Genomic DNA, 15,019 nt, shown 5'->3' with positions numbered 1-15,019 from the left:
TCCAGTTCGGACTTTCGCGCGCTGCCGTTCGAAACAATCAAGTAGGTCGCCACAATTATAAATTTTCCCAAGATGGCCTGCGCCGGAAGTAAAAATACCCCGACGACTTCCCCCTGAAGCCGCATTAATAGCTCGATGCTGCGCCAAACGATCGGTAAACTTGTCGAAGTCCGCAACCCCGCTAAAAAATTGTTTTCCCGCGATTTGAACTGAATTCCCCGGAAAATCTGGTGAAGTCGAATTACCCCAAACATTCCCGCAATTAGTAAAACTTGAATTACAAACACGACAAAACATGCTCCGTACGTTACAGAAATTGCATATGGTACAAAGAAAATTACAAATAGGGGAGAATTTTTCGGAAAAATGCTAATTATGTGGACCGGATTTGTCGGGACGAGGACAAAATGAAGCAAAATTATGCACGGAAATGCCATCCTGAGATATTTGGTGAAAGCATAAATCCAAATCCAGTAAGCGTCGAAATCTTTGTTTAATTCCCGCCGTTCTTGGCGCGTTAAATAGCGATGATCCAAACACGCGAAAAATTCGAATAGGAAATTGAACAGATAAGCTAACTCGTGGGGGCGATAAGCTACCGGAAATAGGGATACGAACAGCCAAATAATTCCGTATAGAATGGGAATAATGAAATTTAAATGGGTGTAATCTCCCATCATTTTGAAACGTATGGTTTGGAAAAGGACAAAAATTAGCTCGGCGACTAGAAATAGGTGGAGGAGGATGGTATTTCCTTGGAGAAAGTCGGTGACTGATACGCGTTTAGTTTTAAAGTTGAAGGTAAATGGGAGTCCAAAGTAGCGGGATAATTGAATAGTTTGGCCGTAGCATTTGCAAAATAGATCGGTTGCCATGGTTACGGAATAGTTTTTTGACTGTCTTGACTACAATTCCGCTAGGTAAGGAGCTGGAGGAGGTGTACTGTTTGTGGTCGGTTCTCTCGACGATTTTTTCTACGATTGCCCCCCTTTTGCGATTTTTTTTCGTATTTTAGGGACTCTTTTGTTACACTCCTGCGTAGTCAGTTTTTTACGGTATTATAACTCAGTGATAGATTTGTCTGCATAATTTCAATTCTTACTGAATAAATAAAGAATCAATTCGTTTTTTGAGAAACCAAAGAATTGGTAGTATTTCGAAATTATGCATGTAATAGTTGTGCGATGAAGCTCCCTACTCTCACGAGTTACAACTAGATTCGTATCTTTAAATTGCTCCTAGACTAAAGGAAATAAATCGTGATATGATATGCTAATAAATGAAATTCATATATGTATCATACCATTCGGAGGGGAACTAGCATATCTGCCAATAACAGATTTCCATACCCTTTGCACATGAGATATGTAAACGCTAAGAAATTTTATTACCGGACCATCGAAAACTCGAATAAATTTGGGGTTTTAGTACCCACATCAGATACCACGACAGGTTTGGGGGGGCATCGAAATTTGAAATTGGCAAGTACGGAAGCTTTCCTCCTTAGTATCGCCTTAGCCCTTTATAAGATCGTTGCGTCTGTCCGTACTCGTGAATACAACGACAAAATTGTACATACATTTTTAGGCCAAACTCCTAACGTTAAAGGGAAGAAATTAGATGCGTTTTATCGCCAAAGGTCACCCCCTTGAAGGTAAAGAATGTGAAAAGAGGACACCAAATATTAAATTGCATACATATGTATGTGATACATGCTAACAGGAAATTTAACTCCGAATTTAATGGCTACCTTCAGTTTGATCATATTTCCGTCTTCCAGCAACAAGACGAGCCAGTGCACGTACCACCTTCTCTGCTACTAATAGATACTTTTTTGATGTAGAACCCCATACGCATACCATATAATTTAATATTGACAACACCATTGCAGTACCAATCATGGCCAGGGACGCTTTCGAGAAATATTGCCTTATTGCATACATACGTAGGTGTTTTATTATTAATTTTCAAAAGGTATGTTCCGCACTGTTTCTGACCAAAATTGTGATGAAATAACAAACTTCAAATATATTTAGGAGGCTGTGATTTTTTTCAGTTCTTAAGGTTAACGTCAACGCTAGCAATAAATCGGCAAACTTTACCTCGACGGAAAAAATGCTAGATTTGCAAATTAAATATCGTAGTGTGATTTAATTTTTAATGCTGGATAGGCAATACGTGTCGCAGATTTATGGTTGAATGCTTAAAATGTACAATGAAAACTGCCCAACACGAAACACAAATTAAATTGGGTCAATAATTTTTAATTATGGCGAAACGAGGTCTCGGGCAAAAAGTCGCAAGGACGCTCAAAATCCGCTTCTTCCACAGAAAGGCTCCGGAAACTAGAAGAACCAATAATGAGAGATCCGCGATTGAAACTGTCCTATATAGCAGATGAGATGGGTGTTCCAAAACCAGCAATTTGTTCCATGTTAACTGAAGACTTAGGTATGAAAATGGTTTCCGTCCGTTGGGTACCAAAATTGCTTTCGGCATCTCACAAACAGGATCGAGTCGACTTTTGCAATGCAAATTTTAACCTATTAAATGAAAACTGGAACCTGCTCAATATTTTATTGGCTGCATATGGTACTTGGGTTTACTATTATGACCCGGTGACCAAATAATAATTCCCTCATTGGAAGCACGAGGGGTTGCCACCGCCCGTGAATTGAAAAGTGCAAAAATCTGACAAAAAAATTGATGATGACCATTTTCAAGGATACCGAAGGTCCCCTCCTTATAAAATTTATTGCTGGAAATACTGCAATAAATGGGGCCGTGTATGCAGGAACCCCGAAGGAGCTGCGTCCTCCGGTTGAAAAGAAACGTGGGGTCAAAATAAAGAGTTGGCCTTTTTTTAGACGACAACGCGCCACCTAATACCTGGCTTTTTGCGAGGGTTAGTGCAGACGAAAATCGCTTTACCTGCACAAACCACGCCCCGTGCAGTCCAGACTTGTCCCTTAGTGATTATTATTCGTTTCGAAACTTAAAGAAAAACATCAGGGGAAAACGGGTTTCGGATGATAATGAAATCAATCATTGGCATATTTTCGAGGTAAATTTTAATGAGTTATTGCTAGTGTTAATGTTAACCTACAGAACTGAAAAAAATCACAGCATCCTAAAAGTATTTGAAGTTTGTTATTTCATCAAAAGTTTGGTCAGAAACAGTGCGGAACATACCTTTTGAAAATTAATAATAAAACACCCACGTACTCCTTATCCTGAAATACGAGTTCTTTGCAATATTATTTATATGATATTTCCACGTTAAATTAGCATCTATAGTTATACCAACACACTTGAGCTTGTCGCATGGCCTCACAATTACAGTATTGACCGAGATATTGAAGTTCGACACACGTGACAGATTTTGTCTATCTTTATGCAGAGACATTTTATGATCGCTTACGTAGTTCACAACATTATTCATACCAAAATTAACACGACTTTGCAACTCATTCAATTCATTAATCTTTCCAAAAAACACAAAGGACTCATCATCCACAAATTTCATATCATTACCATATACCAAGACCTTACCCATATCGTCAATGTATAATGAAAACAGCCGCCCTCCAATTATGCTACCAGCCGGGACCGCCGTTAACGTTTTCACTACATCCGATCTTTGACCATTTACCTCAACAAATTGCATCCGATTATTCAAAAAATTTCTCAGCCAATGATATATTGTACGTTTTACATAATTTTTTAAGTAAGGGTCCCCTAGGACACGAATCAAAGGCCTTCTGATAGTCAATAGTTACGAGTGCACATACTAGACCTTTATCCACATTTAAACGTATTAAATCCGTCATCGCTAATATAAGATGCTCAGTATTATGTAATTTTCTATAACAAAAAAATCGGAGATTTACACTTCACACCATCACATTGTGAATGTTTATTAACTACCTAAATAAAATTTTTAGGAGGTTTTTCCTACAATGGTGGAAAATACAAAGCAAACGCTTCCACTGCCAAACTTCAGCTTGAAGTTGGAGACCTTGCCGGAATTCAGACCGGGCTCAGCGTAGACAATAAAGTCAAAGCGGAAGTATGGCCACCCCAGGTTGGCGCATATGTTTGTGGGACTGGGCTGGAGACTGGGTGGAAGAAAACCAAGTTTACTATACTTGGAAATGGGTTAACCCTAAGAAATCCGTGGTATCCTAGAAAACCTTTGACAAAGGATTAAATAAGGACAGGGCGGAGAGCTTTGATGTACAAGGTGGTTTCAGGTTACAGTCAATGGAAAAAGTATTGGCAACACCCACGCAAGCTAAATAAAATTGGTTATAACTTTGGCATGCGTTATCAAATTGGCATGAAACTTTGAACACATTTGATAAATCTAATGTAGTGTTGGATTATAATCGTGATTCCGATTTAAATCTAGTAAACATAACGCAATCCTGATTTTGACCTTAACGAGTCAGGTACGAACCTGCAAAAAGTATTGGCAACATGTGGCTAAATTAGTTACTCGACACAATTTTCTTAACCATCTTCCACATTTCCTTACGTAAGGTAATTAGGTGACAAAATATAACGTTAGCGACATTTTAAGTCTACAGTTGTGTTGTCTGGAGCCAAAATGGCGGCACTAAACCAGCTGTATTTGGTGCGGCGAGAAATATTCATGCCTCTTCCATAAAAATGCTTTGTTATCGAAAAATCAAAGAGAAAACATACTTTTCCATATTCACTATTGAAAACGTAGCAAAGAAATATAAAATGACGATCTCAGTTTCTACTTTTCGACGATGCGGAAGAAAAAGGTCACCTACGCCCAAAATCTACTGATGAATCAAGCAACAAATTACTCGAGATCGGAAGATTTTAGCCCCCAAATCCATGTTGAATTGCAGTACCAACTGTGGGGCAAACATATCATTCAATTTGGTGTTCACTAAAAAATTATGCCTTGGGGTTTCAGGCTCCAGTAGCCCGACCGACGAGAGAGTCCCCAAAGCGAACCACCGGAATAAATTGGAATGGGCTAAATATAAGCCTCAATTGACTTCCAATGAATGAAATAAAGTCTACTGGTCCGACATAGGCATATTTTACTTATTCGGAGCTCATTAATTGGTTCAAGTCTGGCGGATGCCATAAAAGGCTCAGAAATACGAAAACGTTCGTATAGCAGTTTAACACATAGGAGGATGGATTATGGTTTGGGGTTAAATGACCAGGTGGCGGCGTGTTTACCTGGTCATTATCGACAAAATCATGACCAGGGAGGTCTAATTAATCATTCCAAACGATAATTTGAAATTATTTGATAAAAACCTGACTTGGGGAGGAATTTTATATTCCAAAAATGCATTGACTCAAAACAGCTACCCCAATTAACGATGCAAGTTTTTGGAGACCGAAAAGGTTACGCTTCTTTCGTTGGCTGCACAGTCTCCTGATGTCATTCTGATTGTTTGGGCTGCGAGAAGAGAGACCGGTGGGAAACCACTCGACGAAAAACGAGCTTGTCAAAAGTTCGAAACAAGTGTGGCCAACCATATAGAAAAACGTTATAAAGAGCCTTGTCGAATCAATTCCATGGCCTATTTCTGCTCTTATTGCGTCGAGGGGAGGTGCCACGCAATACTAGAAGCAGTGTGTCGCAGTAAAATTGGCCTTTCTTTGCTCTATGATTTTTTAAGTTAGAGGGTGCCAATACTTTTTGCGTGTTAATTTTGCAAATTTTCCAGCAAATTATTTAAAAACTGCGTTAATATAATTTTGAGCAGTAAAACATGATTATAATCGAAAACAACATTAAATTAACTAAATGCGTACAAATTTTCATGCTAATTCGATAATGCATGCCAAAGTTATAGCCAATTTTATTTAGCTTGCGTGGGTGTTGCCAATACTTGTTCCATTGACTGTACAATGGAAAATTTGTTAATATGAAAATTCGTAAATTTTCATTAGTCGCGGATATGGGATTGAGATTTTTATTAATTTTTATCAAAACTTATGGAACACTGATGAAAAAATTCTTAAAATATTGAATTTCAGAGACAAAATTTCGCTAACTAATGGAGATTTGCGAATTTTTCCCATTGAAAAATTTTCCATTGTAACCTGACATTTAAACTACCCAGTATGTAGGATAAATTTTATATTTTTTTGAGCAAGATGACATATGTGTGTATGTAGCTGTTACATATTTGTACATACATGTTTCGAATAAATTTATCGCTAAAAGTCATTTTGTTACTTCAGCTTTTTTTAACTGAACTATATTTAACAAATTCTTATTTTACTAACAATGGAGGCGCAAACCATGTTCAGCCCAGATTATTTTTTGACCATATTACATAGTTTGGTAGAGTATGTAAGTCTTCAGAAACAACATTTGGTTCGGCACTTTGGCAGATGCGCAAAATTCAGCAAGTTTGCAAGAACGCATAATTTTGTCCAGCTCGAGTTCACCTTTTTCTTTATCCGTCTCCCTCGTTCGCCCTCTCACCCCCACCCGAGGTCATTGACCCCTCAACCCTTCTTCATTGTCATTTTTCATCAATAACGCAAAATTGTTACATTTTAACTATAAATTTTGGAATTATTTCAAAAATTGGGGGTGAGAGAGCGAGCGTGAGAAACGGAATTAAGATGAGTTGGCGCTGCACGTTGGCACATTAAAACATTAAAAATCATGGTTTTTGCGAACTTGCGGCGCTTATAATGTGCTGAATTTTGCGCATCTGCGCAAGTGCCAAATCAAAGGTTGTTTCTAAAGAGTTTCTCTTCCAAACTAACATGGTCAAAAAATAATCTGGGCTGAACATGTTTGCTCCTCCATTGTGAGTTCATCCATGCAAATATTGCACACATTCATGCACATAATCCTTCACTCGGTTAGAAAAATGTGCAACTATACAGCCAACAAAACTATAGCGATTTATGTCGGGTTAATTAAAACGTTTAATCAAAACATGCACAAATAATTAAGGACGTACATCCTGCCAATGATTGTATTTAGGTATGCGTCTCATAATTAGTCAAAATCAACCAATCCAAACTCCATTACACAGTCCAGTTTCAATTTAACCTCGACAAAGTTAAACATTGAGCAGAAAATAAATATTTATACAAGAGTATTTCGCAACAATACATTTTTTCCAACTTTTTTTGCAAAATGGAACTTACTTTCATATTTGTTGCCCTTGTACAATTTTCCTCATGTGTTTCCTCCATCTCCACGCCACCATTAATCCCCTCCCCCAATGACCCCGATGTTAACCTTGACCTCCCCGACTTTAACAAACCCTGCAACAAAACTACCTGCAAACCCGGCCAATTTTGCACCAATGGCCTCTGCGCATGCGCCAATCCGTCGTATGAAATCTATAACAAGGTCACAGGTCGCTGTGACCGTGTCGTCGGGGCGGTTTGTACGGACCACAACGTCTGCGCGAAGGGAGCGGTCTGTATTCGCAAACATTTCGAAAGGCAAACCCCCTCGTCCGCCAGTTTATACGGGTACAGAGTGACCGAAATAACGGCAAATATTTGCCGATGTCCGGCCGGATGGGTGGAGAATATAAATCACGGATGCGACCTGGCATATGGTCAAATTTGTGGGGGGGAGGATCTTGTTGGGGTTAAATGTGACCGGAATGGTGGTATGTGTTTCCGTGGTTTAAATGTCAGGTTACAATGAAAAATTTTCCAATGGGAAAAATTTGTAAATTTCCATTAGTTATGGATTTGGGATTGAGATTTGTATTAATTTTTATCAAAACTTATGGAATACTGAGGACAAAATTCTTAAAATATTGAATTTCAGAGACAAAATTTCGCTAACTAATGGAGATTTGCGAATGTTTCCCGTTGAAAAAAATTCCGTTGTAAACTCACATTTTTTAAACCACCTTTAAGTTTTCACGGTTCGCAGAAATAACTGAAAACTTTATCTAAAATTCTATCCGTATATTTACCTAGATTTGGTCTGTCGCCAAGGTAAGTGTGGCTGCCCAAACGTATCGGACAAGTATAACGCTCCCGAGCGGAAATGTTTGAAAGGTATCGGGTTAAAATTGAGGCATACTCAAAACAAAAAATTTGTCAAATCAACACCGCCGGTGTCAGTACATAAGGATGGGTGCAACTAAAAGATTGTAGAACGCTGTAAAAAATTGTATTTAGTAAAACGATAAATTAAAACGTATTATAAATCTAAATCTATAATTTGTAAATGCTAAATACATGTCTTATACATAGACGATCGTGCATGATCATTGTGACTACACAGATATAAAAATTGGTCATTTCATTCGGTTCGTGTCTTTAAGTTTTAAGGTTATGTAAAATAATTTTAACAAATAAATTACCTAGGAGTAGTTGATCGCAGGTTGTCAACTCCAGATCTTGATTCCTTTTGCATATAAGTGTAGGAAAAGTGAAGGAGGTTTAAACTCTATGAGCCCTTTTACATACTTTTAAATTTTTCCAAGATCTGAGAAAAGTTTGATTTTTGGCTGTATTTTAAACACAAGAAAATGGATCTTTCGTATTTTTCCAAAATTTGAGTGGGTGTCGGGGTCGCAAATGGCCACACTTTTTCTACACTCATTGAGCCCATAACATATCCAAAGGACATCAAAATCTGGCGTTGACAACCTCTGACTTGCTACTGGCTAGCAATATCAGCTAATTAATGATTTATGTCATGTTAACTTGACATGGACTCCATGATCATACATATGCAAAGTCGATTTTAGAAGAATTTTGTAGCTGGATACATCAAGTAAATAATTTTACATATTTATTTTATGTACATATTTGATACGAAACGTCAATTAAAACTTAAAAAAATCATGCATACATATGCACTCCGGACGGTACCGATTTAATACCAGTTTGCTAAGGGCGTAAAATATAAACCATGTCAGCCCTGGTTTTTAAATATTTCCATCCATAAAGTAAGACACCTTTATTAAGTATTTATGTACATATTATCGTTGTACGGCGCAATAAATCAATGCTGGAACAATTGCAATTGCCGTACAAGAATGGTCGCGATTAAAGGAATACAATCATTTTCGTCACTTCCAGTAATAAAACCTCTCTTCTTACGTAAATACGTAAGTATTTCCTTTCATAATCGTAGATTGCACCTCAGCCCATTGTGCGTTTCTTTATTTAATTTGAAGGATAAGTAAGTAAGTCTGCGTGGCAAATAAGGAGGACGAAATTCACGACCCAGTAAGTGATCTGTTTTATTTCTAATATTTTAAAGTAATTTTGAAAATTTCCTCTCTAATTCCTTAGCAAAAATTGGTTCCCCCCACCACCATGATGACCACGACAAGAGTAAGAACTGTACTCATCCTCATTTCCGCCATGATTTTGACTCAGGCTAAAAAAGAAGGTGAATTATTTAAATATGTTCCAACTGTATAAGAAGATTACTTTGTGGACACTAGAATATTGTGCTAATTCCGTACATACACTCAAAATAAGGTAGTAATGAATTATTACCATGCGGAATGACTATGTGTCTCTACCACGTCGGTTACGATTTGTCGTAGAAACGGTAATAATAAGTTCAGGGAAATTCAAATTTGATACATAATGGTATTCACTTCCTTAATATTTGGTAATGAATTTGAATTTCCCTGAACTTTTTATTACCATTTCTACGTCAAATCGTAACCGACGTGGTAGAGCCACATAGTCATTCCGCATGGTAATAATTCATTACTACCTTATTTTGAGTGTACCTGTTCAATAGAAACGTTTTCATTCAAAAGTCAATCATTGTCATTTTGTACTACCGTTTCAGTCATTTCATTTCATTCTATCTGGCTTCATTTCTTACTTCGTCCCATGAATTAAGCTTAGGTGAAAATGAAACTATTTTATTTATGCCAAAGTAAACCAATTCTTATTCATTATCATTCATAATCACTCATATGTATAAATTAAAATGAATATGATTGCATAAACTCAAAATAAGGTAGTAATGAATCATTAGATATTATGCGGAATCACTATGTGTCTCTACGACGTCAGTTACGATTTGTTGTAGAAATGGTAATAAAAAGTTCAGGGAAATTCAAATTCATTACCAAATATTAAGGAAGTGAATACCATTATGTATTAAATTTGAATTTCCCTGAACTTATTATTACCATTTCTACGACAAATCGTAACTGACGTCGTAGAGACACATAGTGATTCCGCATGGTAATGATTCATTACTACCTTATTTTGAGTGTACCTCCAAAATTCATAACCAAAATTTGAAACTGTCTCACACAGAATTCTGTTCAAACCTGGTAGCCATCTGTAAACGAGACTTTGGGAACATGACGGCCTGTCACGAGAAAGCGAGGACGATTGAGTGCATCGGCCCGATTGGCAAAGATTTTGATGACGCGTGTCACGCTATCGGTGGCTCCTGTACTATTGGGACAGTTCAAAGGAATCACATTTGCAGCTGCGCTTCATAACTTGTCCTTAATATTTGGATAAGTCGAAATTTTCAGAATTTATGAACCTATACTCGGAATAATTCTAATTAAAATGTATCTAAAAATTTGAGATGGTTGTGTAAAATAAAGCTTAAGAGTAAGAATTAAATGATTCGACAAGCAGATCCGCCGACTATTTCAAAAGTAGAAATAAAGGTTTCGGAAAAAGTTTCTCCCCACTTGCTCCTGTTGAAAACCGAAGGCTTATTTCTTAAAACTGAGACGCAACGAACCAAATTTTTTCTTAAAATATACCTTAGTATTTGGTCTTTCGATCACCCAGGTTAACCATGGTCTAAACTTTTTTCTTAAAGTTCTGTGGTCATTTTTCCAAAGTAGTTTTTGGTAGGGAATTGAACGTTGCTTGAACTTTCATTGATATCTCCTCTTTTGTGTGTGGTTTTGAATCTTTGTGCATATCCTAACTAAGTATGGCCCATTGGTTCTCCAAACCACCCACACTCAGATTTTTATATAACCACACCCCCTTGCTCCAAACCGTTTTACCCTGCCATTCAAATAGCGAAATGGTCGTTTTTGCAGTGTGAGTTGTACCACCATCCTGCATGAAAACGACAAACTAATATTTGGAATAAATTCTTTCTTTCTGTTGCTATAAAAGTATTTAGGTTGCATTTTCGCTATAAAATTCTTTGCATTGATATGTGCCATATTTGTATCATATGGAGGGTTGTGACGCCACGCGCAAAAACCTACCCTCTACCATAAGTTTCTATCCACATTTTGAAAAACGCATTGGTGGTACATGCGACTTTTCTTCGGTTTTGTATATTATATATTGTAGGTTCAATTCTCCATATGGCTCATTTGAGGATTCATTAGTCCTAAGGATATGACGCCATAGTTCTTCACCTTGCCTTTTTTCACAAAAATCGCCGCTTTTTTGGAATATTTCTGCATTTTTTAGACGGGCATTAAAGTTCTTTTGAGATAGCAAGCATTCCTGACTTAGCATATGAGCAGTGTGACTCCAATTCGTCAATTTTACAAACTTCAGTAGATAGCTAGATAGATAGATAGTTTATTTCAGATTGATTTGGCGTCAGCCTTTACAATCACAAGATAATTATTTGAAAAATATAATAATTATAATAATTATGATGATGTGTCTTGGTCTGATTTTTTAGGGTGTAGTTATAATCTAGTACATGGATATACTAAAGTTAAACTAACCTATATTAAATCTAAGGTAGCCTAGTTTAACCCATAAATTTAAATATCAATATTCTAAATAATTTATAACGACAGAAAATGAGGTATGGTGCATTCAATTAACAATTTTGAGCATCAGCAACAGATTTAAGGAATAGATAAATGTTTTTCATAGTTGTTTCACTAGGTTGAGACAGGTATACTATTATATCTTCTATTTTAGTATAATTTACAATATTCATAAATTTATATCTATTTTCATCATATTTGGAACATTTGAAGAGGACATGGATGAGATCTTCAGCGTCTCCAGATAGGCAATTTATGCATACTGGATCGACCGAATTATCATAAAAATGGCATAATGCGGCTAATTTTACTGTTGTTCTAGAGCATGTAAATTGTGCCACATTAGCTCTGCATTGAACTGTTGCTCTTACTAAAGACCATGAAGTATTAATATTTAAGAAAACTTGGGGGTTTATGTTTGTATATATAAGTTTGTAAATTGGCATAGATTTACTGTTTTGCATTTTATGAATATCACTTTCAATCGACAGATTATATATTTTACGGATACATGTATTTATTTGTAACATTTTTTGTGAGCATGCATCTAAATTATACAGTTCAGGTATTTCATCTAAAATATGTTTACATTGTCAAGTGTCTAACTTGTGCACAAGTATTTTATACCAGTTTGACTTGATACCAGAACCTGATTTTTGTGAGTGAAGATTCAAAACACTGGCGTAGTAAGGAATTTTTAGGAAATTGAATGATCTTTTTGAAGAAATTTAAAGTATGTTTAATCACTGCTACTTCAATTGAGGTTGTATTGCTCTCTAACCTGAGGAACCACGATGGAGTTTTCTGTGGCAGATAGAAGATTTTCCGTAGGAATTTATTTTGAAAAATATTAAGTTTATCGGTCAGCTCGAGTCCCCAAATTGGTGAGCAATACAGAAGAACTGATTTTACCAAAGAATCAAAAAGTTTCGTTCTACTTTGAAGTGTCTTCAGCTTACTTTTAAAGAAAATGGAATGAAGTTGGTTTTCTGCACCTTGCGCCTTCTTAATAAAATCCATGCCAGTTTCTTTAAAATTTATATTTTCGTAAAAATATACACCAAGGTATTTATATTTATTTACGGATTCAATTTCAACATTTCCTCAGAAAAATTTTGGTTTTGTGTACTTTTTCCTACTATTTCGGAAATACTATTGCAAAATCGCACTTTTGAAAATTTTTTGCGAGAGCTGCACAAAAACGTGGAATTTTTCTATTCCTATTAACCAGGTTCGGAACAGAGGTCAACGCCACCGATCTCACGCCGCCTCGCCGCCATACGCCGATAGAATTTTACGCGCCGCCGCCGCCGATAAATCTAATTCCCTATTCCTTCAACATTGAGGCGCCGCGCCGCGCCGCCGTGCCGAAAACTCAAAATTGGCGCCGCCGCCAAATTGGTCGGCGTTGACCTCTGGTTCGGAAGCATAAAATGAAGTTTATAGAATATTTTTAACTTATATATCTAAACGTCTGCAATTTCATGCTCTCAAAACAAAAATTTGTCAAACCAACACCGTCGGTGTCAATATATGACTTAACCGCCTTGGTTACAATGCACGGACTCCAAAATGGTCATTTTTTTCTTCAAAATTTGTAAGGAGCATATCCTATCATATATATATATATATATTCCTGACCAGGGTGACCCAAGGAATGCGCCAAATTTTTTTGTGAGGTCACACTCCCTGGGGGGCGAACCACCCCCCGTGGGGGGAACTTGAGACTGACCTCTGAATATTGTTAAGCAACTATCTTAGGTGCTATGTGACAAATTTCAGTTTTCTAACCCTCATAGTTTGGATGGTGTATGCGTTTAAAGGTCAGGAAACAGGTGTTTTGGGGCCGTTTCGACCACGCCCCCTGCCTGAAGTGGCAGACATGGGCAGCTACACTAGGTGCAGTTAGACTCACCTTGAAGAGTACTACAAAATCCTGCAAGGGTTCCTTGGAAGTGAGTAGGATTCTCTAGATATTGCACGCTGAAATAGTCCAATTCGTCCAAACCACGTTATCAAAGTTAGTCAAAAAAATTTATAAGAAACGCCAAATAAACTTAGTAACTAGTTTCTGGCGAGTGAAATGAAGTTTCTGATCAATTGTAACATTTTATACGGTTCTGGCTTTGAAACAAACGTTGGAAATCTCGTTCAGCGAGTCCGCTACGTTGTATGGGCGGTCCAATGTCACCGACTCCAAAATGGATATTTTTTGTTGAAAAATATCAAGGGTTGAATCACCCAGAGCGGGCGGTCGATGGCGGCAGCCCATGGAACGAAAGGGCTTGCCGAGACTGCACTGCACCTGAGGCAGCGGGGCCAACCTGAACTGGTGCTATCCAGCCACCATACACTAGATGATAGGGGGTGAGAGTTCTCGTCGTCCCTTGAGAGTGGGGTTGGCTGACCTGAGGCCTTCGGTCACAAAGCTAACCTGAGGCAGGCTTCCTCGTGGTGGCGGGGAATTAGTTTTTTGGGCTAAGATGGGGTGGTTTATTTAGGGTTTCATATGCGTAATGGCTTCCCAAGATTACGTATAATTTTAGAGGTTTTAAGATTTTATTTACTTGTTATGCTTTACTGCGATATTTTGTACAGTCAGGATAACTGAGCGAGTCCACCCCGCTATAAGGGTATGCCTCTTACTGGCTGCACTTCCGCATCCTGGCGGCAAAACTTCAAATATCTCGCACTGAAAACGTGTTGAAGTTCACACAGACCCCATTTGGAAAGTAAACATTGTCGTGTAATGTCTTGTAAAAAAAATATTTAGAAACTTGAAACTATATGTAAGGGGAGAAGAATTGTCCCACAAAAAATACAAAAAAAATATAAAGGGGATAAGAATTGCCTTATAAATAATGGGACAAAAAATATAACGGGGATAAGGATTGACCCATAAATAATGGAAAGAAAAAATAAAATGGATAAGAATTGCCCCTTAAATAAAGGAGAAAAAAATAAAATGGATAAGAATTTCCCCATAAATAATGGAACCAAAAATAAAACGGATAAGAATTGCCCGATAAATAATGGAACAAAAAATAAAAGGGGAGAAGAATTGCCCCATAAAAAAATAGAAAAAATAAAAGGGGAGAAGAATTGCCCCATAAAGAAATAGAAAAAATAAAAGGGGAGAAGAATTGCCCCATAAAGAAGTAGAAAAAATAAAGGGGGAGAAGAATTGCCCCATAAATAATGGGACAAAAAATATAACGGGGATAAGGATTGACCCATAAATAATGGAAAGAAAAATTAAAATGGATAAGAATTGCCCC

At 37.2% G+C, this 15,019-nt stretch overlaps 1 protein-coding gene across 1 annotated transcript; it reads left to right on the top strand.

Annotated features, from left to right (window-relative positions):
- The first annotated feature begins 7,080 nt into the window (after positions 1 to 7,080).
- On the top strand, positions 7,081 to 8,791 carry LOC118439146. Its single transcript, XM_035860204.1, has 2 exons — positions 7,081 to 7,646; positions 7,966 to 8,791. The coding sequence occupies exons 1-2, from the start codon at positions 7,160 to 7,162 to the stop codon at positions 8,133 to 8,135; spliced, it is 657 nt and encodes a 218-aa protein (XP_035716097.1). The 5' UTR covers positions 7,081 to 7,159; the 3' UTR covers positions 8,136 to 8,791.
- Positions 8,792 to 15,019: the final 6,228 nt, after the last annotated feature.

Source organism: Folsomia candida, unplaced genomic scaffold (genome assembly GCF_002217175.1).
Source record: "Folsomia candida strain VU population unplaced genomic scaffold, ASM221717v1 Fcan01_Sc031, whole genome shotgun sequence".
NCBI classification, from domain to species: Eukaryota; Metazoa; Arthropoda; class Collembola; order Entomobryomorpha; family Isotomidae; genus Folsomia; species Folsomia candida.
Note: the sequence above shows the minus strand (reverse complement) of the source record. Positions and strands in the feature narration are given on the sequence as shown.